This window comes from Notothenia rossii (assembly GCF_949606895.1).
Source record: "Notothenia rossii genome assembly, chromosome: 4".
NCBI classification, from domain to species: Eukaryota; Metazoa; Chordata; class Actinopteri; order Perciformes; family Nototheniidae; genus Notothenia; species Notothenia rossii.
This window is the reverse complement of record NC_136902.1, coordinates 90,256,602-90,280,847: the sequence shown is the minus strand read 5'-3', so window position 1 is coordinate 90,280,847 and position 24,246 is coordinate 90,256,602. Positions and strand designations below refer to the sequence as shown.

At 43.1% G+C, this 24,246-nt stretch overlaps 1 protein-coding gene across 4 annotated transcripts in view; it reads left to right on the top strand.

Annotated features, from left to right (window-relative positions):
• Positions 1 to 21,926, top strand: part of LOC307037527 (ephrin type-A receptor 4) — a 67,343-nt gene extending 45,417 nt beyond the window's left edge. For 2 of the 4 annotated variants that reach the window (XM_079678475.1, XM_079678473.1), the window contains exons 9-18: positions 2,158 to 2,213; positions 2,635 to 2,748; positions 4,469 to 4,654; positions 9,481 to 9,542; positions 10,768 to 10,977; positions 12,754 to 12,903; positions 13,296 to 13,492; positions 15,975 to 16,136; positions 17,798 to 18,907; positions 20,495 to 21,926. In XM_079678475.1, the coding sequence (XP_079534601.1) occupies positions 2,158 to 2,213; positions 2,635 to 2,748; positions 4,469 to 4,654; positions 9,481 to 9,542; positions 10,768 to 10,977; positions 12,754 to 12,903; positions 13,296 to 13,492; positions 15,975 to 16,136; positions 17,798 to 17,912 (1,252 nt within the window). In that variant the 3' untranslated portion in view covers positions 17,913 to 18,907; positions 20,495 to 21,926. Of the gene's footprint in view, positions 1 to 2,154; positions 2,214 to 2,634; positions 2,749 to 4,468; positions 4,655 to 9,480; positions 9,543 to 10,767; positions 10,978 to 12,753; positions 12,904 to 13,295; positions 13,493 to 15,974; positions 16,137 to 17,797; positions 18,908 to 20,494 lie in introns of all 4 variants that reach the window. The other 2 variants (XM_079678474.1, XM_079678472.1) reach the window with 1 other exon arrangement.
• The last annotated feature ends 2,320 nt before the right edge of the window (positions 21,927 to 24,246 follow it).

Here is a 24,246-nt window from a genome sequence, read left to right as displayed (position 1 = left end):
GTGTGTGTGTGTGTGTGTGTGTGTGAGTTTGCACATCGTTATGTAAAGAAAGGGTATTGTTTTTCACGTGTGTCGGGGAAGGGGATTGTTAATGGCTTGTGTTTCACGAGCAGTCGTTGAGTGTGCCCCTTTGTATGGAAAGCATGTGTATTGAGAATGATGGGGAGTGAAGGGGGCTGCTGATTGTGTGTGTGTGTGTGTGTGTGTGTGTGTGTGTGTGTGTGTGTGTGTGTGTGTGTGTGTGTGTGTGTGTGTGTGTGTGTGTGTGTGTGTGTGTGTCCTCGTTTCCATGTGATTGCCTCTCTCACTCCGCGGCCAAGCAGGTGGTTGTCTCGGCCTTTTTTATATGCATGTGACGGCCACTGTCATTGTGCTGCTGCGGCCCTCCTGTGATTGTGGGGAGGGTCTGTAATCAGGCAGTCGTTTGCCATCATTACTCAGCCATAGAGGCGGACAATGTGCCGCACATCTGGTCATTTCCTCCACTGACCCCACACATCAATATCAGCACAGGTGTCAGCCTGCCTCTGGGATTGGGAGGGATCTAAAGTGCATCTTCTGTATACGATTGATTCACCGCTTTAATGCCCTTCAGAAACCTTCAGGATATTTCTGACTCAAAGTAGAAATACTCTGTCCTAGTGTCCGCGAGATATACCTAAACTATCAAAAGTAAAAATGCTGTTTCCGTCTGGCACATTTGAATAATTAATTATCAACCTATCAATGTCTGATAAGTGATTGTGTCCCCATTTCATAAACTTGAATTGATTGATATGTGGGTATGGAGTCTTGCTTTGAGCTTTAATTACTGAAGTGACACTTGTGTATTGTTATTATTCGGCTGAAGACCAACGCCATGGAGGTTCATTTTAAGTTGAAGGCTAATGGTAGCTTCTTTTAGTTTTGTCGCCATACACTTTTAACATTTTAAACTTGAATAATCCGTCATAAACTTTATAAAACCTTTCGACAATATTACTTACAGCAACTTGTTTTCTTTGGGATCAATGTGCCCCACTGGGTGATGGTTCAAGGAAACAAAAGAAACGTTGGGAAATACACGTTCAATTGCTCAACTTTTCTAACTCAGAGTTTATTTATTTTCAATCTGTGAACGTTACAGTCTCCTCCAATACTTTATAAAATCACTGACCTTTGTCTTTTTTTAAATACTGCTTCTTATTGTCTTCAAAAGTGGAAATATTTGATATTATTTTACTTGTATTTCTTAACAAACTTTGCCTTCCTTTTATCGAACATGTTAACCGAGATATTTGGATTCTGAAAACCAACCGACTTTTACCATTTCAAATGTTATTGGATATCCCAACGTTTACAAATAATTCAATTCAATCATTGGTCCAACAAAAATAACTCTGGACAAATACATGCCATAGAGTTGTGAAATACCAGGATTTGAACTCTTTCTTTGCATTTCTGATTACCTCTAGTCCTCTAGACCAGGGGTGTCAAACTCAAGGCCCGGGGGCCACATCCGGCCCGCGACTACATTTTCTGTGGCCCCACAAGAGCTCTGAAAAAATATTTTAAAAAATGTATACGGTTACATCGCGATTTAGAGAAGCACTTTGCCCATAAACTACATGTCCCACAATGCATTTCAAAATCAAATTATTTTTTTTGTCAGGTTTTTTTCTTCAAAATGTCACTTTTTCCTCAAAATGTCACTTTTTTATTTCAAAATGTCACTTTTTAATTTCAAAATGTCACTTTTTTATTTCAAACTGTCCCTTTTTTATTTTTTTCCCCCAGAATTTGGCTTTTCTTTTTAAATCATTTTGTGAAATTCTCACTGAAGAGACTTGCAATTACTTTCCCTAGACCTCTGATTTCAGACAGAGTTAATTATGAAGTTATTCCCCTATCCCATAATAATCCAACGCAGAGGCAATAATATAATATAATGCATTATTTTATATATATTACATATTTATATATATATTTTTGATATAGTCTTGAAGTTACAACCGGCCCTTTGAGTGCACCAAAATTCCTACGTGGCCCGTGATGAAATAGAGTTTGACACCCCTGCTCCAGACTCTAATGAGAGGGTTATTCTGTGTTTCTAAATGCTTCTTGTATTTGACATTTGAAGTTGTACGTTGACCGTCCCGCTGTTTTTGCCCCCAGAAGGAATAAATACAGCAAGGCCAAGCAGGACTCTGACGAAGAGAAGCACTTACATCAAGGTAACTCACACTCTAAACCCCACACTTACACACTCTATAATTGAAAAACATTAGTGCTGTCATCTGCGTTCATGTGCATCCACTCTCACCCACAAATGAAGCCCATCAAATGTGGGAAGAAAACAGTTTTTGAAGTTAATGTGCTCGAATCCTAACATTCTCCAAACACCTCATTATCAAGTCATCAGTGTTGTTATTTGCAAAATGTTTAAGTTAATGAGCTCCATCTTCTTTGGAGTCAGCCATAGTGACAAGAACAGCAATGGAGTTAAGATGGTGAGGCGAGGTATGGAGGGGAGCAAGAGGAGGAGGAGGAAGAGGAAGATGGAAATAAAGAACAGATACATACAGGAATGAATCAACCTTCATTTTTCAAACCATTGTTCATTTTCTTTTAACCTTCCTTCCTTCCTTTCCTCAGGAGTAAGGATATACGTTGACCCCTTCACCTACGAGGACCCCAACCAAGCCGTCCGAGAGTTCGCCAAGGAGATCGACGCCTCCTGTATCAAGATCGAAAAAGTTATCGGCATCGGTAAGCAGGCAGACTTTGTTCTTTATCCAGCGTGTTACATTTTAAATCACATTTCAAATCGATTGTTTTAGAAGCAGTGCTTCGGGGAGTTGTTGCTGTGCCGAACTTTGGACAAAAGCATTGCATTTTTCTAACGCTATTTCTCAAAACAATAAGTGCAGGTAACCGTGAAGATACCAAAAAAAAAAAAGCAAGAATCCTGTAGGTTCATAAGTTTGAATTATCCAAACCATTGTACAGAAGTAATATCAATGGCGAACCGTGTCTACCGAAACTGGACCTTCCGTAGACACCCCCCCCCCCCCCTCCACGGCGTTATAATGTCCGTCTTGTCACTGAATTGTCGTCTTGAAAAGGGTACTCACAACAATTCTGCAACAACTTCATCTTCACCTGTTGCACTTGTCATTTCAACGTTAAAAACAATAAAACGGCATGAATTGCTTCGTGGCATTCATCTAGGTCCTCTGTCTCTAACTAGTTAACTAGCGGGCCTTCTAGAGTACACTGGAACCGAGGGGAACTCTAAAAGAACACGCCCATTGGCTACAAATCAATATATGATTGGTTGATCAAACTGTCAGTCCAAACGTACGCTCTCATTCAGTGCAACTGCAGGGCATTCGATCAAGGATGTAGAATACCTTGTTGAAGGATATTCTACCCAGAGACCCAGAACAAGATCTGATTGGTTGCTTTCTTTTCTAACACAAAACCACTGAAATGCGTAGTGCATGGTCCGAGAAGGACAAACACATCAACGTTACTCTAATATTACAGATCAACAACACAGATACCATTCTCATTTATTCATTTTAAATACATTTAATTACATTTTATTTATATAATTAAATCGATTTTTTGTTTGTTTTATCTGAGTGTTCCAGGGTATTCTCTGAATACCTTGAAGGCCCTGACGGTTCGCCACTGAGTAATATATATATTTGATGTGTCGGCCAAGGTGGAAAGGAAACAGGTGGGTTTTCAATCTGCCCTTCTTCTGTCCTTATATTCATTTGGAGTTTGTTCCACAATTTTCGAGCCGCGACGGCAACAAGCATCCACTTATTGGGATAATAATAACATTTCATATTCACATCATGCAAATTCTCTGCAGCCAGTATATCTTTCCCAGGGACTCCTGTCTGCTTGTGGCTTTAAATGTTCTCCTTGAGAATACAAACTATTGTTTTCCGAGACAATAATATTTCAACGAGTGAATAAAAACAAAAAACCAAAGGAGGCTAAATATGTTGTCCGTTCTATTCCAGAGAAAAGTCATCCAATGACAAAATCATAAAGAAAAAGAATCAATAGCCATTTCCCCCTCGCTCTCTGCTCCAGTGGGCGAGGGGAGGGGGGGGAGAGGGATTAGAGACCCTGATCAATGTCTAAAGAAGACCTTTTCTGACACACACACACACACACACACACACACACACACACACACACACACACACACACACACACACACACACACACACACACACACACACACCCACACACACACACACACACACACACACACACTCCCTTCGTGATGTGATTTATAGTCACTGTAGTATCAGAGTAATCAAATACGGTTTCAATACGGTTTAATAGTTATCAACGCACGATTTTCAGCTTTGTGCATATCACAATGAAACCTTTGAATCTTTGAATCTTGAATCTTGAGAGTGTGTCATCATTTTTAACCCGAGTGTGTGTGTGTGTGTTTTAGGGGAGTTTGGAGAGGTGTGCAGCGGCCGCCTGAAGATGCCGGGTAAGAGAGAAATCTGCGTGGCCATCAAGACGCTGAAGGCCGGATACACGGACAAACAGAGGCGGGACTTCCTGTCCGAGGCCAGCATCATGGGCCAGTTCGACCACCCCAACATCATCCACCTGGAGGGCGTGGTCACCAAATGTATGTCAAACAAGAAACCTTTCTACACAAAACAATTTAGAGTGAGACTTCTTTCCATTTCCGAATAATTGGAGAACATAATTTGGTGCTTTTGTCATTCAAGACACCTTTGGGGAATTTAAATTGCTTCAGGAAATTGCAATTATACTCTCACACACACACACACACACACACACACACACACGCGCGCACGCACGCACGCACGCACGCACGCACACACACACACACACACACACACACACACACACACACACAATGACTTTCTTATTATAATAACACAGAAAGGACATTCATTTCTGCTGTCCCCCTTTCTCCCTTTAAAAAAAAAAAATCACATAACAATAAATCATTTCAAACCCAGTCTGCAGTTTTGGGTGACTTTGGAGAAAGGGTGGGTTTAGGGACAAAGCCATCTTTACTAGCCAAAGGTGTGTGTGTGTGTGTGTGTGTGTGTGTGTGTGTGTCTGTGTGTGTGTGTGTGTGTGTGTGTGTGTGTGTGTGTGTGTGTGTGTGTGTGTGTGTGTGTGTGTGTGTGTGTGTGTGTGTGTGTGTTTTAATGCATGCAAAGCTACAGTGTCTCCTGATATACGACCACTCGTGTTGCATCTGTTCTAAGAGTCCCGTATTTTACATATACGTGTCCCATCCGGGGTATCCCCAGGTGGGTTTTGTCCAGATGGAAGGGGGTCTAGCGTTCGTTGGGAAGGGGGAGGTAGATTTAGAGATTTAGAGGTATCAGGGCAGTTTGGGGGGGGGTCTAATGGGTCCAAGGACAGGCCCTATGGCGGGGCACCAGGCTCATTAATCATGGTGTCAGCTGTAAATGTGTTTGGGGTTAGGGAGTGATACCCTATCCCTCCTTTATCTGCTGCTGCTCGGCCACTTCTCCCTCCGCCCTTGGCACTCTCTCCTTTCCGTCTCTTTGTTTCCTCCTAGCTTTAACACCGTGTTTTTTGGATGTCTTGTTGTTGGTAGAGATCTTAAAGAGTACGGACCTCCTTCTCGACAATTCCGTAGCCCTAAAACTCGAACAGTACGATGACAAATAACTTTATTTTAGACAGAAAGCAAAAACCGAGCAGACCCCGGGATCATGCTGCTGAACAAACGTTGTATTAGCATTTTTATAGCTAAAGCATCCTTGTTTCCTATTGGCTGACCTAGCTGAACGACGATAAACCACATCCCCTATTCTTTGTTGTAACCCTTTTTCACATACGTTTCCGTGTCCATGGGCGAGTTATTTGCACTGCATTGACCAACACTTGCCCTTCTTAGTTTTCCAGCACACGAGAGGGGAGTTTTACATTTCTCCATTTTCCCATCGTAACTTCGTACCCCATTAACTCCAGAGAATGAGAAGAATACTTTGCCTTCTCGTTTAACCTTTTTGAGGCCTGGTTCTGAGTTCATACACAATCTGCTCTTAACATTAATAACCATAATGATCACATTCTGAGTTCTTTACTACATTGTATAACGTTATATTTCTTGCATCACATCCTTCCACATCATCGTACGCACACCTTTGATTGCATACATGTGTGCGTGAGTGTTACCATAGCTGATGGCCAGCCTGGGTTAGATGGATGAAGTGTCTTAATGTGTCGTGACACAACAGCCTGGCTCTATCTGTGCTAGATAACAGCGTCTCACACACACACACACACACGAACACACACACACACACACACACACACACACACACACACACACACACACACACACACACACACACACACACACACACACACACACACACACACACACACATACCATGTATACATCACTTCAGGGGACATTACATTGACTTACATGCATTTCCTGGAGACTTAACCTAACCTTAACCATAACCAACACATGCCTAACCCTAACACTTACCCTTAACCTTAACCTAACCAAGTCTTCACCCTAAAATTAATTATCCCCCTCGTGGGGACCTCCATTTTGTCCCCATAAGGGAGGCGGGTCCCCACACGTGACTGTGTAAAGAGATTTAGGTCCCCACAAGTATAGTAATGCTAGGCCACATACACACACACACACACACACACACACACACACACACACACACACACACACGCGCACACACACACACACACACACACACAACCCACACACACACACCACACACCACACACACACACACACATTCAGTCGCAGCTGAAAGTGAACAGCGGCAGAGGTAGAATTGCTTATCACCTCTCACACCTCTCACCACGGGGAATGACCTCTCAGACCTTGTGAGGAAAACAAGAGAGAAGGCGGACAGATGGACAGGAGGAAGGGGAAGAAATCGGAGACGAGCAGCAGACAGCGAAGGTGCGAATAGAGATGCGGACAGGAAGAGACAGGAAGGCGGTTAGCGGCTGATGGATTGGACGAAAGACAGAGAACAACAGTGGGAACGACTGAGAGGGAAAGCGGAGGTAGAAGCACTGAAGCGGGGGCTGAGAGAGAAAGAGACGGAGCGAGACAGAGGGGGAGAAACAGGAGAGCTACAGCAGAGACAGGATTCAACATGAGAGAGGGAGATCTAAAGCGAGAGGATCAACAGCTCTACCTCCATCTCCATCCACTCTTACTTCAGGGAGCCTGACACCAGGTCGGGGCAGATTACTCCTTCACACTTGAGTGTGTTTGCAGAATCTATTAAAAATCCATTATTTGAATGGCACTCCCGTCTCCATTACAATCAAGTTAAAAGGAATGCTCAATCTGGCCTCAGTATGCTGGCATGTCCAGCAGAGACAATTAAGCCTCATTAATTATGGAGGAACTCCAAATAGACACTGAAATACATAAATGTGCTGAAATCTCTCACCAGGGACTGCTGGCTGTAGTCCACCATCTTGGAGCCTGTATAAGCTTCCATCATGCTAGTGTGTAATTAAAACCCAGCCCCCGTTACAGCTCGGGATGTGTTTAACATCTGATTTACATAAAAGTGAGAGCGTGCTAATTCAAAAAAGATCTGCGTTTAAAAAGCCAGATCTTTGTTCGCTGCAAACGCCGGGGCCTCTGGAGAGCGTTTGTCCAACGTTCTTCCAATATTGTCCCCGTGTCGCGCTTCTCCCCTTCCCCTGTTTTGTTGGCAGGTGATAATCGCCCCCTCGCCCAGAGTTCATTGCCAAAGGCGGCGGGGCGTTTTCAGTAAACACGGAATTAGCATGCAAATGGTGAGGGAGGAAGGGGGCGGGGCTAGGGAGGCGAGAGTTTAAGGTCGCAGGTCAGACGCTCCTCAGACTTGATTGGTGAGCTGTCAATCACCGGCAGCCCGGGGGCACAGACGTGCAACAAAGGGAACAAAGATGGCTGACAAAGAGGGCCCCTTCTCTCCCCCGTCTCCAACTCAACTTCCTCTTTTTTGGGGGCATCGCCGCAGCGCCCTGTAATTAATGGGGTGCCAATCACGCCGCGGGTAAGGCGGTGACTGACGGCCTTTTGGCAACAATCCTGCCGTGGATGGAGGAACTTCACCTTCAAGACCTCAGCTGCCAACTGCTGCAGCCTTTGAATTCTCCCAGGGTGCATTTCACCTCCCCTCTGCGTTGGCGTTAAATCTGCATTTCCACCTTGACTGTGTCATGTGAAATGGAAACGCAAAGACCAGCACTTTTCTAGGAGGAATCTGAAGCAGCACTTTTTTTAGCATGTGTTGTTCATGGCGGGTTGGACACCAGCTTGCTGCCATTTTAGGACAAACACACCCTCCCTTCCTGTCATGTTTCCCTCTCTCTTTCTCCTCTCCTCATGACCGCTATCCCCCCTTATCCTAGTATAGACAAAGACAGACACTGACCCACCAGGGAAAGCCCACCCTCCCTACAGCCTGCCCAGACTCAGATAAAGACTCAGACGCTTCCCCATGAGACGGGAGATGGGAAGACAGAGGGATGGGGCGAGAGAGGCCAGAGATCAGGGGGGAAAGAGAGAAAGCGATAGAGAGGAGAGTGACAGATGCAGCCTAAGGTGGCAGAGGAGAGAGAGGGGGCAAAGAGAAAGCGAGGGACATACATAGCTAGTCAGAGGGTGAGTCACTGTGATGATGAGACTCGGATAATGCGTCCAACGTCAGTTCATATTTGCGTAAACACACAAAAGATACTCCAAGTGAAGTACATCGTGCTAAAGTACAAACATTGGGTGAATGTACTTCAATACATTACACCACTGGTGTTGTGTTTCAGTAATAATAATAATAATACGTTTATTTAGTAAAGCACCTTTCACAGAAACACAATTCACAAAGTGCTTCACAAGAAAGAACAACAGTTCAAATGAAGTCCACAGAAACATGAATACAACATGAGGCAGAAGGTTAACATACACGAAGAGTCCCGAAAGGAACACACATAAGAACACATCACACACATCTCAAGTCGAGACAAAAGCCAATGTATAAAGATGGGTCTCCAGTTGTTGTTTGAAAGCTTCTACATTACAGCAGAGATGCCTTTGCATGTGCAGGGGAAGACGAGGGACGTCAGGGCAACCGTAACACACAGCTAATTAAATCATTACGGGACAGAGATGGATGGCCTAACACACACACACACACACACACACACACACACACACACACACACTCACACACACACACACACACACACATACACACACACACACACACACACACACACACACACACACACACTCACACACACACACACACACTCACACACACACACACTCACACACACACACACACACACTTACACACTCACACACACACACACACATTCCCTGGAGAACCCCCCTGCTGTGATGTGCATCGTTTACCCCCATAATCATCTGCCTCTCTCTCTCCCCCCCCCTCTCCCTAGGTAAGCCCGTGATGATTATCACAGAGTACATGGAGAACGGATCGCTGGACGCATTCCTGAGGGTCAGTCATGCGTTTCTGTCTGCGCACATGTGTGTGACTGTAGCACGCTGCTGCTGATCCCATCTTATCTCTGTAATGTCATCCCCTCCCCTCCCCCTCCCCCCCCCCTCAAATTACAAGCGTTGGTTCACAAACATTCGTCCTAATCTCCATCCTCTCCTTGATCGACTTACTGTGTTTTCCGGCGAGGAGGTTGGCGCGGGTTTCACCTCCGTGATTCCAGGGTTCACTTTGGGGTTTTAGATGATGCCGAGATACTTTATCCAGAGAATGAACTCAAAAAGGGAATTACAAAGGAACGTGCTGTACTGGTCATGTTGCACCAATAACACCTTGTTGTTGTTGTTGTTGAAAGAAAATACAGGGAGGCTTTTAATTGTTGTCTCATAACTCTTATTGCTAACAGTTTCATTGCAATTTGTATTATGAACTATTTTCGATTTTTGTTTTTATAATTCTTACAGTTACATGCCGACAAACAGTGCTTCATACACACTGTAAGGATTATCAACATCCCTAACTGTTAACATCAGAGTAGCTGTATTAATTGTATATAAAAACGCATTAAAACACATTTTAACACGTACGAAACAAAACAATCTTTAACTGTAGTATGAGTCAAGAATGCGCAAATATTCTCTGACAGCAAACGTTATAAATAATTTATTAAAATGAGACAACAGCACTTAAAGGTGGGGTAGGTAATTCACTTCAGAAACACTTTTAGTTATATTCCATGGAATGCTCTTAACATCCCGATAGCAATGAATATATTAAATGCTTTGACAATAAATACATAAATAAATATCATCTGTGGAAGCCGTGGTGCTGTAAAAAGCACGACCAATCATCTGAGCCGGCTAAACTTATCTAGTGCCCTCATTGGTCATGTGCGCGTTCGTGTGTGTTGGAGGAGGGGCTCTGTGAGGAAGTGGCAGATTTTTTCCGGTTGTGTATTTTCAAATTCTAGCGCACTCCAGCTGCTTTCTCCAAAATGACCTACCCCAACTTTAAGTTTCATGCTCAATATTTATTAAATTCTCTATCTAATGAAATCGATTCAAAATATATAATAGTAGAAATACATTCATATTAATAGAGTTATCATTATTGCCACCAGGACAAATGTGAAATGTTTGCAGTTGTATGTTTAGGTAAAACAGTAAATATGCCAGTGAGGTGATGTGAAGAACATTTTCTAAACATTACATTTCTCCCCGTGCAGAAGAACGACGGGCGCTTCACGGTGATCCAGCTGGTGGGCATCCTGCGTGGCATCGCGTCGGGCATGAAGTACCTGTCGGACATGAGCTACGTTCACAGAGACCTGGCGGCTCGAAACATCCTGGTGAACAGCAACCTGGTGTGCAAGGTGTCCGACTTCGGCATGTCCCGAGTGCTGGAGGACGACCCGGAGGCTGCGTACACAACCAGGGTGAGCATTTATATATATATATATATATATATATCCTTTATTTAACCAGGCAGAGTCTCATTGGCCATCAAACTCTATAACTCCTCCTATAAGATGGACATGAATTCCCCCATAGTGATCAAATCTGACAGTTTCAGCTCCTTCTGTACATTATTCCAGGAAGAAGGGGCCGCATATTTAAAAGCTTTTTTACCTAGTTCTGTTCTCACTTTAGGAACCAGCATATGCATAACATCTTGGGAGTGCAGGCCATATAGACTTTGGGGGACAGAGATGGCAAAAGTACACACATCCTTTACTCGAGTAGAAGTACAAATACTCGTGCTTAAAAGTATTCTGGTGAAAGTAGAAGTAGTGCCTAAACTTCTTTATTCAAGTAAAAGTAAAGAGGCTTTGAAATGTACTTCAGTAAAAAGTACCCATAACTAGCAGCTGTTTTAAAGAGTACCTGACCTCCCTTTATATTAATAGAACAATAATGTCATTGTTAGCTAATGAATGTTTCCATGCTGAACAACGGCAACATGACAACGTTTCCATTGGTCCCTCTTCTTTAGAGAAGACCAGGAAATGATGGATACACGGATCGTGTTCAAATCAATAGGCACGCAATGACTCTAAATAATAATGATCACGCCACCAAACACACATTCAGACTAAAGGAACCAGCCTGTTTGGAAAATGAGAGAAGTAGAAAGTACAGGTATTTGAGTTCAACATGAGAGAAGTAGAAAGTACAGGTATTTGGGTTCAACATGTAAGAAGTAGAAAGTACAAGTATTTGTGTTCAACATGTGAGAAGTAGAAAGTACAGGTATTTGAGTTCAACATGTAAGAAGTAGAAAGTACAGGTATTTGGGTTCAACATGTAAGAAGTAGAAAGTACAGGTATTTGAGTTCAACATGTGAGAAGTAGAAAGTACAAGTATTTGTGTTCAACATGTGAGAAGTAGAAAGTACAGGTATTTGAGTTCAACATGTAAGAAGTAGAAAGTACAGGTATTTGAGTTCAACATGTAAGAAGTAGAAAGTACAGGTATTTGTGTTCAACATGTGAGAAGTAGAAAGTACAGGTATTTGAGTTCAACATGTAAGAAGTAGAAAGTTCAGGTATTTGGGTTCAACATGTGAGAAGTAGAAAGTACAGGTATTTGGGTTCAACATGTGAGAAGTAGAAAGTACAGGTATTTGGGTTCAACATGTGAGAAGTAGAAAGTACAGGTATTTGGGTTCAACATGTAAGAAGTAGAAAGTACAGGTATTTGAGTTCAACATGTGAGAAGTAGAAAGTACAAGTATTTGTGTTCAACATGTGAGAAGTAGAAAGTACAGGTATTTGAGTTCAACATGTGAGAAGTAGAAAGTACAGGTATTTGTGTTCAACATGTAAGAAGTAGAAAGTACAGGTATTTGGGTTCAACATGTAAGAAGTAGAAAGTACAGGTATTTGAGTTCAACATGTAAGAAGTAGAAAGTACAGGTATTTGGGTTCAACATGTAAGAAGTAGAAAGTACAGGTATTTGAGTTCAACATGTAAGAAGTAGAAAGTACAGGTATTTGAGTTCAACATGTAAGAAGTAGAAAGTACAGGTATTTGTGTTCAACATGTGAGAAGTTAAAATAAAAAGTCGTGGAGTAAAGTACTGACACCAGAGAAATGTACTTAAGTCCAGCAACAAAGTATTTGTACTCCAGTACTTCCCACCTCTGTTGGGGGAGCATGTGGTCTTCCTTGCTTGCCGGCTTTCATTAATGATCCCATCTTTCAATTACAGGGAGGGAAGATCCCCATCCGCTGGACGGCCCCCGAGGCCATCGCTTACAGGAAGTTCACCTCGGCCAGCGACGTGTGGAGCTACGGCGTCGTCATGTGGGAGGTGATGTCATACGGCGAGCGACCGTACTGGGACATGAGCAACCAAGACGTAAGTCGTGAGGAAATGTAATTAAACACGGGGACAAACATAAATAATATACAGCGGGAATTAGGTTTGATTTCGCAGCTTGAGTAATAATTCCCAGTTGCATGTGTGCTGTCAAACGTTTTTTCAAAAGATAATTCATCATATTAAGTTGTAATCAAATTACCTGCAGGGGTGATACAAATATATTCCCTTTTCTCATTAAACATTGCATCTATCGGCGCTAAATAAATAATTGTATTTATGCATTTCCAAATGTCTTGCGTAGTGGCCTGAAGTAATGTGGATACAAATTATGTGGGTATAACGTTAGGAGAGGGTGTTATCAAACTTTTAAAAACTTTTAATTTCCCCACAAACAAAGCCACTTACAGTAACATTGATCTCGTGTTTAGGTGATCAAGGCAATCGATGAGGGCTACCGGCTGCCCCCCCCCATGGACTGCCCCGTGGCCCTGCACCAACTCATGCTGGACTGCTGGCAGAGAGAGAGGGCCGACCGGCCGAAGTTCGGACAGATCGTCAACATGCTGGACAAACTGATCCGAAACCCCAACACTCTGAAGAGGACCGGAGGGGAGACGGCTGTCAGGTGAGGGGTGTTTCCCTTTCCTGTGATGTGTTATATAGATTTGTGTGCATGTAAATGGTCTGCAAAGGCTTGAATCTCAAAGTTTCTATTGAACTGTCACTATGTAACACTCGCGCTTCAATTGGCTAGCGCTCCAACACATTGTACGTGATAGACTAAGGGGGCGGGACATATCTAAGCGGTTGACCAATCACAATAGAGGCGGCTTGGTTTCACATATTCTTTGCAACTGTGGTTATGAATTTGGCTCGACTAAAATACCGCACACTCACACACAACGCTTCCAAACTAGAAATACGTTTTATAGCCCTATCATCGAATGCTGCAGCTGTCTTTCAAAAACAAAGAACAGTTCAAAGTTAGCAGCTAAAACCCGCACATGTGTTGTGTTTAATGTGCATAAACACACCTATGCAACCTATTTACTGCACAATGTATTAAGTACGTGACATTCTACCCCTCTCTCACACACACACACACACACACACACACACACACACACACACACACACACACACACACACACACACACACACACACACACACACACACACACACACACACACACACACACACACACACACACACACACACACTCCATTTCTCTCGTTGGTGTTTACATTCACCATTAAACATTATCTACCAGCAACGTTTGGCACTTTTCAGCACAAACACCCTCTGTAATGGATTTTTCTGCAAACCAGGTTTAATGGTGCTGTACACTCAGGAATGTAGGGGGGGGGGGGAAATACGTTGTGACGGCGAGTTAAAAACAAACATGACCTCGGCGGCTCCGACACCATTACTCTCGAGCGGCTAAATGTGTTCGGGATGACCTACGTGTGTTTACAGACTAGCCGCAGTCTGTTTGACTTTAACGAGTGTGTGAGCAAAACACACTCTCACACACTCTCACCCTAATGGGACACAGAGAGAGCAAGAGGGGAGTCCTCATGGAGTAATTAGCAGAACTGAATTCTGTAAATGCAGCTTTTACAGTTACAAGAGAGAAGGGGGGAAGTACAGTGTGTGTGTGTGTGTGTGTGTGTGTGTGTGTGTGTGTGTGTGTGTGTGTGTGTGTGTGTGTGTGTGTGTGTGTGTGTGTGTGTGTGTGTGTGTGTGTGTGTGTGTGTGTGTGTGTGTCGATGCATAATCTCCTCCAATTGTTGTCTGGAGATGGCTTATTACTGCATCTGACATCCTGTTCTCACACTTCACTACTTCTAACATCATTTTTAAAGCAGAGAGTACGATGAAGACAGATCAAATATGTGTGTGTGTGTGTGTGTGTGTGTGTGTGTGTGTGTGTGTGTGTGTGTGTGTGTGTGTGTGTGTGTGTGTGTGTGTGTGTGTGTGTGTGTGTGTGTGTGTGTGTGTGTGTGTGTGTGTGTGTGAGAGAGAGAGAGTTACCAAAGCGTAACAAGACCGCCACGTCTCAGACTCACCGGCCCCATGTAAATGTTTCATAGCCGACGGCACTGCTACAGAGAGGGAAAGCTTGAGAAAAGGAGAGAGTAGGAAGTGAACAGAGCGGGAGGTAATTCCTCTGATGAATATGTGAATGTGAGCAGGACCTCCAGCCGGCGGTAAAACTCACCGAGGTGTGCCTGGGTTGTGTATTTGCTGTAAAATAAGGATTAACTAAGTGTGTCGGTCACACCCAGGAGAGGAACTGTGTTTGGCTTGGCTCAGTTTCTGGTAAGACCCACAAGACGGTAACACAAAAGTGATCTGAACCTCACAGGAGGAGGAAAAGCTTGACAGAAATGTAGCATGAAGCTTTCTGACAGCTTGAGGATAGCTTCCTGTCATCGCACGAGGTGATTGGTCAAACCTTTATGATACTTCAGCGCAGCGTCACAGCCAGGAATATATCATGTAATAGAGAGGCAAGAAAGTAGCCCCTAAACCTGGATATGAGTCCGCATTCTACCACTTCTGGTTCCTTCGCCTGAAAGTCAATCGTGTTTAAAAGTTTAGATATAAGCTCTAGTGTTTCCAAAAGCGATGTTTTGTTCTAAAGCAAAAAAAAAAATATCATTAAACACCCCACTGGTGAATATATGAAGCTTCTATGTTACATAACAATTGTGACGAAATGAGACGCCCAACATTAGCCGCCTTTAGCTTAGCGGTGAAGACGTGAAGTTCCTTTATAGCCTAACGTTACCTTTTTGCTTCTGGAGATGGCATTAACGCTTCAAAATTCATAAAAGTGTGTGGAGTACATCCTTTTAACTAAACGTTTCTTTGCCAAAGATTTTATTTTCCGCATTATTCCGAAATTCAATGTTCAAATAGCATTGGCTTTTTGTCGACGGAGCCCTTTGAGATGCTAACATCCTGTTCAGCTAACAAAAACAATCCTCAATGCAGTTGCACAGACATTTTGTTTTTTGGGCTACAGCTGGAGAACCAAACACTGTCTGTAAGTTATGACACTATTATTAACTCCCCCCCCTTCCTCTCCTCCACCCACCAGGCCGAGCACCACCCTGTTGGAGCCGGGGAGCCCCGAGGCGGCGACCTCGTCCGTGGGCACGGTGGAGGACTGGCTGCAGGCCATCGGCATGGAGAAATACCGGGACAACTTCACCGCCGCCGGATACACCTCTCCAGAGGCCGTGGTGCACATGACACAAGAGTGAGTGGGGAGGGGGATATAAAAGGTGGGGAGTAAACAGAAAGAGAGGGGAAGAGAAGAAGGTGCAAGTTAGTGGGACATGTGTTAGTCTTACTTGGTCTTAGTAGAAGAAAACTGTAAGATGAATTGTTCACTTATTAAAAGACTAAGAATAAGATGAGTTATTCTAGAAATTGAAGGATACATCACAAGAATATGTTTTTCATTTCTGCAAAAAAAAGTGAAGTGAAATTGCTTCTTTTTTAGAGATACATTTGGATTGAAATACAATATTGTTAGTCACTTTTTAACGATATTAATCTTTAAATAGGAATAGGAGTAGTTTAATGGTTTTGCAAACACTCCTATTTAAATGTGATATCACTGTAATCTGTTACATATGAAGCAACACCCAGTAGGCAGTTAGCTTAATTTAGCATACAAACAGGAGAAAACATCTAGGCTGGATCTATACAATGGTTTATATTCTGCCTAGCAACACCACTAAATTGTACAAAGGGTTAAATGGTAGAGTTACATCTGTCACAAGATTGAAAGGCTTTATTATTTATATGTAAAATAGCTACAGCGAAGTTGTTGGAAAGAACCTTTTAAGTCCCACGCTTCTCCAGGAAAACATACAATAGCCGCTTTCACATAAACTTAGTTCCCATTACTTAGTGCCCCCATGGAGGTTATCGCGTTCACACCGGAATAAGTTCTCTGAGGGAAGATTACGCGAATGAGCCGCTGACGTCACTTCTTCTTCTTCTTCTTCTGCTTTGGGTTTACTGGCAGACCGCAAACAACTTCACGGCGTATACTGCCGCCCGAAATCCCCGGCCGGAAGTCCCCGGAGTTAGGGACTGGCTTCAGTAGAAGCTGCTGGGACTCCCAGCAGCTTCTACTGAAACCTTCAGAGTAAATCGCCAGAACGCCGACACCTCCTCATCTCCACCGCTCCCATGTTTTATTTTTTGTTGCCATAAGTTAGTCTCTCTCCGTTGGTGTGCGGGGCTAATGCTAATGCTAATAATGCTAATGCCAGCAAATACAATGGCGGCTTCACAAAACCTTTCAGAGTTTTACGGGGCGTGGTTTGCAATCCGCCCAGCCAATCAGAAATTGGAACTTTTTTCTCCCCAGGATAGTCCCACCTCTCTAGCAGGGACTGAAAAGGGGGGAAAAGTTCTCTGAACTAAGTTCTCTTTTTGGTGTGAACGCAAAATTCCAGGCACTAACGGAACTAAACGGAAAAAGTATGGGTAAAAGTACTCCGGTGTGAAAGCGCCTAATATAGTTAAGACATAAAATAAATAAGGAAGTAATATAGTGCCAGTTGGTACAAGTTAAAAGTAGTTATATGAGTCAATCTCCTCCTATATCTCTCAGCGAGAAAGCAGATATGTGTATATAAAAGCAGAATCAATCTACGACACATTTTGCAAAGTCCACATGTGTTAAATGTTTCTCAGTCTGTCACTTGTCGGTTATATTTTCATTTTTCAGCCGCTAAGATTACAGGATTAGGATTGCTGTGTTGGCAAGTGCAATCCCTTAAACAGCCGTTAAAGTGTCAGGACAGTTCTCCAGAGCAAGGCTGTGAAAATCATCACCAGGCCGACATGTGTGTTATCGTTGTGCCTGTTCCTAAAAGCTTTTTTTTCCCTTATCCTTCGCAGGGACATGGGGCGCATCGGCATCTCCTCGTCCGCACACCAGAACAAAATCCTGACCAGCGTCCAGGGAATGCTGTCCCAAATGCAACAGATGCAAGGCAGAATGGTTCCCGTCTGAGCGATTTCAACAAGAAATAAAGAAGGAAAAGGAAGCGTTAAATAAAATAAATAACATAAAAAGTAAATACATATAAAAAAAAGAGACAAATAAACTATGGAGGAAAATAGTTTACCTCATCCATGCACTTTAAATTGGATCTAAAAGAAAAGAAGATGTTGAAGAAAAGAAGTGGCAAAAATGGCACTTTTTTTTTTTTTAAAGAATCAGAACTTGCCCTTTTTTGTTGTTTTTGGAGAACGGGACGCTTCTTTCTGGAGCATTTTATGGATAGACGGCTGGAAAAGTGCTTCCGAGAGGCCAATCTGGAGTGCCTTTAAAGGTCTGGAAGGAAAAGCGAGGCAGGGGGGGGGGGGGGGAGGTCTTACCTTTTCTTCCTCCTTCTCTCGGGCAGTTTCTGGAACTTTCTTTCTGGAATAATCCGCGGAGCAGATTTCTTTGATTTCCTGTGACTTTGTTTATTGTACATGAAGTGTTTGTGTGGGACTCGCAGGCTAACCCCCGGCCACCATTGTTCTCTCTCAGCTGGATATCTTCTCAGACAAAATGGAGGATCCTGACCGTCGTGTATAAACAGTGAATCTCTGAGAGGTTGAGGGTTGGATTGAGTGGGGGGGGGTTTATTTTCCAAGGAGCTTTTTGTTTTTTGGCCTCGTTTTTCTCCCAGAACGCTGTATTTCGTTGCCCTCCGGACGTTTCTGAGAAAGTCTATGATCTTCCAGCCTTCCCACTCCCCTGTCTTCCCCAAAATAATGCCCTCCCACACCTCGGATAAACACACAATTTGGATTCTTCCTCCACTCATCTCCCATCTGAAACACCCCCCCCCCTCCGGCTTCTGAAGGACCCTTCCTCAACACTTTAGATGGACAGCTGGCTTTTTCTAAATTGGACGCGTGAATGAAGGAATGTATTGGCAGGATTTATTGGGACAAAAGGACGCAACATGGATGCAGAGTAAAGATAAACAGAGGATTACTCAATCTGTCATCAAGGTGAGAATCGATACTACTTTTCTTTTTTCGATTCAGCGCCAACAACGATATTGGATCTGAAGTCTCTTTATTATTGCAGAATGCTTCTATTACCAACTATGTCTAGCCACAGAGTGCCTTAAAGATTCATTAGACCCCCCCCCCCCCCCCCCCTCTGTTTCATCAGCTCCTGAGACTGTGTTAATTAACAAGTGGGTCGCGCCACAGCAGATCAATAGCCGCTGGTCTGTGATCAGTCTGACGGCCCGATGCTGCGGGAATAATAATGAGAGGAATTAATCAGCCGCTGACTCACAATCAGCCCAACGCGGTGCCACCAGAGAGACAAAATACTTTCCAGGAAAGAGAAGGAAGAGGGGCCGCTTGTTCTTTAGCAAACACACAAATGTTTCCCGTGGTACCAGGAAGGGCTTCGATAGAAGAAATGCTCTTGTTTGTTTCATTTAAATGCAACAGATACCACTTATTTTCTCTCTTAATGGTCAATCCATGTCATTTTGGATTGTTTCACACAAATAAAGTCATGCTAACAAGTGAATAGAGCATTCATTTTGCTTACTAAGCAATACCAAGACTGATCTCACCTAATTGAACTCATTAGTTACATTTATGACCACATTTTGTTCACGTAGTCACCAGTTAATCAGGTTAAGTACTAAGTCAAACTAATGCAGTCAATAACTCAAACCAATCAATTCTTTTAGTGTTTTTTTTACGAGGGTCAAATGAAATGTTATGGGAATGCTGGAGGTTTGTGATGATTTTAAATAACGCTGCCCCGAACAGTTATGTCGATTATTTTTTTAATCGGCTTCTCATTTAGTAGTTTTGGCGATAAAATGTGTGAAAAGTCCCGATAATAAACTTGAGGGGCCATTGCTGATATGTTTAAATAGCTTGTTGGATCCGAGCAGCAGTTTGAAACCCCGAAATAATTTTTGTTGTAGCATGTATGACAAAACCTATAAAAAAAGTGAGATTCAAGAAGACAAAACATGCGTGAGAAACGAAACACAATAACTAAATAATGATAATAGCTGCGGTATACATGTTCGGTGCATCCTGATCCAATGTATACGCATTTAATAACACGAAGTATTGAAAAACTGTTTAAACCCATTCATCTTTCAACATGCAATCATGTACTTCATGTACAAACAACTTAAACATCAAACCAAACCTACATTAAATATTGAAAGTCATTTGCTGCGATTAATCATATTCCTGCTCGAGGAATGTCGAAGGCTTAACAAACGGATTGATTTCCGTCGGCATCGCAAAAAAGCAGCGTGTGGTTGCACTGAATCTACTAAATGTGTGTCGGAGTGTGTGTTGATGTGTGCCAATAAGTCAAGGGCATGTTTCATATATTATGTACACACAGCAGCATGTGGTGCACACAAGTTAGGACATCGCTGCCACAAAATCCATATTTCCCCCTGTGCGGCGGCCCGCTTTGTTTAGCGGACGAGTCCAATGTTCCACAGAGGAGGAGAGGATTGTCGGTTAGGACTCGATGCCAAGCAGAACTTGTTTATATTCTAAACCACCATGACTGATGCAGCCTCCCTTTCCCTTTCTCCCCAGCTGCTGCCGTCCATCACAGAAAGGACCCTGGTCTTTCTCGCCACGACTCTGAATTCTTCCTCTTTGTCTTCCTCGTCCCTTTTGTCCTCCTCCACGGAGATGACAAATCCGTCCTGGACTTCCACCGTCGCAACAAAAACTAGCCGAAACGCGCGTTTGGCCGTCCGGCAATGACCTGGAACAACTATGAATGATTTAAACAGCTTATAAAAAAAGAGACAATAAGAAGAATGTAATATAATCAAGAAGCCCTGCTCCAGCGGATATTGTACTTTTATTTTGAAAGTTTCATTTTATTTTGAAAGTTTCATTTGATTTTGTTTTGTTTGCATGTAAAGTAACAAACGTTTGATTTGAGCGTGCGAATGTGATGGGTTGTGCGCATGTGTGTGTGTGTAGGAGTGTGTGTGTGACATATTTGAAGTACTATCAGTGATTGTGTCTGTTTTCATGCCACTGTGGAGGAAGAGAAGAGAACAGACGTATTGTTTTTGACATGAAGAAGAAAAAAAACCCGGACTATTTTTTTCGCTTCTGTGTCGTCTAAAAAGCGAAGGTGTGTTGCTACCCCTCGTGCAAACTCTACTCAGCAGCTGCAGTTGTTTCACAGCTTTCTGGAATGCAGGTTTGGGGGTAACAAATGGACACACGGAGATACAGACTAAAATCTTCATGTGCGTTGAAAACACACACGGACGAGAGTTTGGGCTCTCCGAGCTCGTGACAAGTCAAGGAGAAAACGTCAGGATGGAAGCAGTACACAACAAAGGATCAAAGAAGGGTGGTGAAGAAGAAGAAGAAGAAGAAGAAGGGAAACTTGGGTATTTTTATTTTTCCAGAGCACATCATACAGCTACAGGTTTACCCAATGGACGATATGCTTTTTGCTGATTTTTCTCTTTACTTTTGCGAATGTTTCTGAACTGGTAAATGACGCTTCGTATAACACAACAACACCTCCGTCCTTAATACAGCTCTACTGCTCGGTCCTTTTGTTGGCACTGCGATGTTCCTTTGGGTTTCACCTATCGAAAAGGACCTGTTTGGAAATATGCAAGACGTGTTGGGAAGGAGAAGGAAACCAGAATGTACTGTAAAATACTTTTTTCCTTTTACTTAAATGTTGGACGATTTCAAAAAAAAAAAATAAGAAAAAAAATAACAAGAGTTAATGTTTGTGTATGCCTTCCGATGCCATGTGATCTAGCCATGTAGATCTAACATCCTCTCAATCTCTTTTTTGTACTTTGGTTTTCAACATGATCGTGTTTCTTTTGGCCTTGTTTGTTTTATTTTTTGTCAAGGAGCTCTAGGTACATGTAACTTATGTCATTTATTTATGTCCTTTTATATCTAGTTTGTAAAATAATAGCCTAAAGTGAAGAAAATAAAAGGGGTGCCAAAGTGCATTCTTAATAAAGTAGAAACCATACGATGATCTCTGTGCCTCTCATTCGCACACACACACACACACACACACACACACACACACACACACACACACACACACACACACGGACGCACTTTGATCCAGCTTCCAATCTTTTTCCTTATCTCTCGTTCTTTTTTTCCTGCCCATGTCAGACTCTCACACACACACACACACACACACACACACACACACACACACACAGGAGTGTCTGAGGCTAAGGCCATAAGCGTTGTCATCACTTATTGCAGTCATTATGTGTGCGGAGGAGAGCTGATTACCTAACTATCATGCTTTGATTACTGCTTTATAGTATTGCACATAATGGAGGGGTTACGTAACAAAAGGAAGAGGCCAAGGTAGCACATCAAGCAGTTTCTTGGCCTCGTTTTCGCTTTCTATTTAACCTAAACACACACTCGCAAAAAAAGACCAGTTTGTTGGCAAAAGGTCCCTCTTTGCAGCACATGCTCAGCAGATATCAGGACTCTGGACTCCAAGGCTTGGCCTTAAAATCCCCTCAGGCCTTGGAGCAGCAGTGTGCACCACTTACTTGGCGCGGTGCAATTGTGTGTGTGTGTGTGTGTGTGTGTGTGTGTGTGTGTGTGTGTGTGTGTGTGTGTGTGTGTGTGTGTGTGTGTGTGTGTGTGTGTGTGTGTGTGTGTGTGTGTGTGTGTGTGTGTGTGTGTGTGTGTGTGTGTGTGTTAATCAGAACAACATCTGCTTCCTGCACTCCCTTCCAGCAGCGATAAACCGCTGATTGTCCTGAGTCTTTGATAAGGACTCGGGAGAGGTGGTGTGTGAGAGGGGGGGGGGGGGGCGGTTTTAGAAACAGATCTCCAGCCAACGTTGGGCCAAATAGCGTTTTACACATTTCCTGAGAAACCACCAGCACAAGGCATGCATACATTACAGCTCTGAAGTTAGCAGGGGGAGATGTTTATCGACCTCGGAGGGAAAGTGGGTCTCATTCGCAGATTGTTGGCAATCTTAGAAGGGAATATGAAGAAGATTAGTGGTTTGAATCACTCGATAAATGGTTGTTTTGCTCCATGGAATTTTGACAACCTGTTCAAAGTTCATTCTCGACCTTGCACCAATTACTTTTTGAGATATTTCACTCCCATTCAATGTCACTCTCGCTGGTGCTGAAAGAAAAAAGCATGGGTATTGCCAACCTTAGCGTTTGGAGATGCTGCTAACACGGCTAAGCTTTCTTGTTGTAAGAAAAAAAAGATGGGCAGTAAGTCGAAGTGAAGCCTTGAATGCAACCTTGACTGAAAGCAAGAAAAGGATATTAGAAATAGACAAAGTGAGAGCAAGAAACCCAGACGAGGAGTTGGAGATCGGAGCTTACATGGGAAGGAAAAGCTGGCTCTCTACTCGACTTGGCGAACTGAAGTAAGCAGGGTCATGTTAAAAGTTCAGGTATTTGCCTGGAATGCTTTCTCTCTCAGCGAAATCAGGAAAACCCTACACCTCCGACAGGAAAGCCTCTCTTAAACTTCACATTCTCATGGGGAAGGCCCAAGAAAATAGTCCCCCAAGGCATTCAAGCCCATGACCCTTATTACGGGTGAGAACACTGGCCAGATAATGCAAAAGACCATGAAGCTTTATAGCTGCAATACATTACCCATTAAATATGTGTTATATAGCTTATGATGGCTGGTATTCCAGGAATTGGATAATGAAGAGATATTGGATAATTCAACCGTTTAAGTTTTTACTTTCAGTGCCAGCATTCAAGGCTAATGGTGGAAGTAGTGTGTCCCTATGTACAGGTTATCTGCACTCTTTTTCCAATCACATATAATATGTTTGTAATATAATATCTAATAGGTGAGTGTCCACTAGGCAGCAAAAAATACCAGTATCGGCTTGGACCACCGATATTATATGGCTTGGTTTGGGAAACAGGCTTAAAAAACTTGATTGGATACCGTACTAAAGAAACCTTAAACTGTGTATTTGTTTCAATGCCACAATCTTTCTCTTGCCTTAACTTTGACATCAGTACAGCCAGAAAGTGCCAATATGAAACAGATTGGCACTGACCGTAACCCAGGGTTTCAACAGAGTCTCCCAATATGTTGTAACTTGAGCACATTGTTCTTAAAAAGGAACACACTTTGGTATGCGTGGGCTCCTTGAGATAAGATGTCTCAATTCAGTGTCCCCACTCACACTTACAACCACACAAAGGGGCTGAAGTGAAATCCAAGTCAAGAGACAACCGTCCTGTACCACTTAGATCCACACACACACACACACACACACACACACACACACACACACACACACACACACACACACACACACA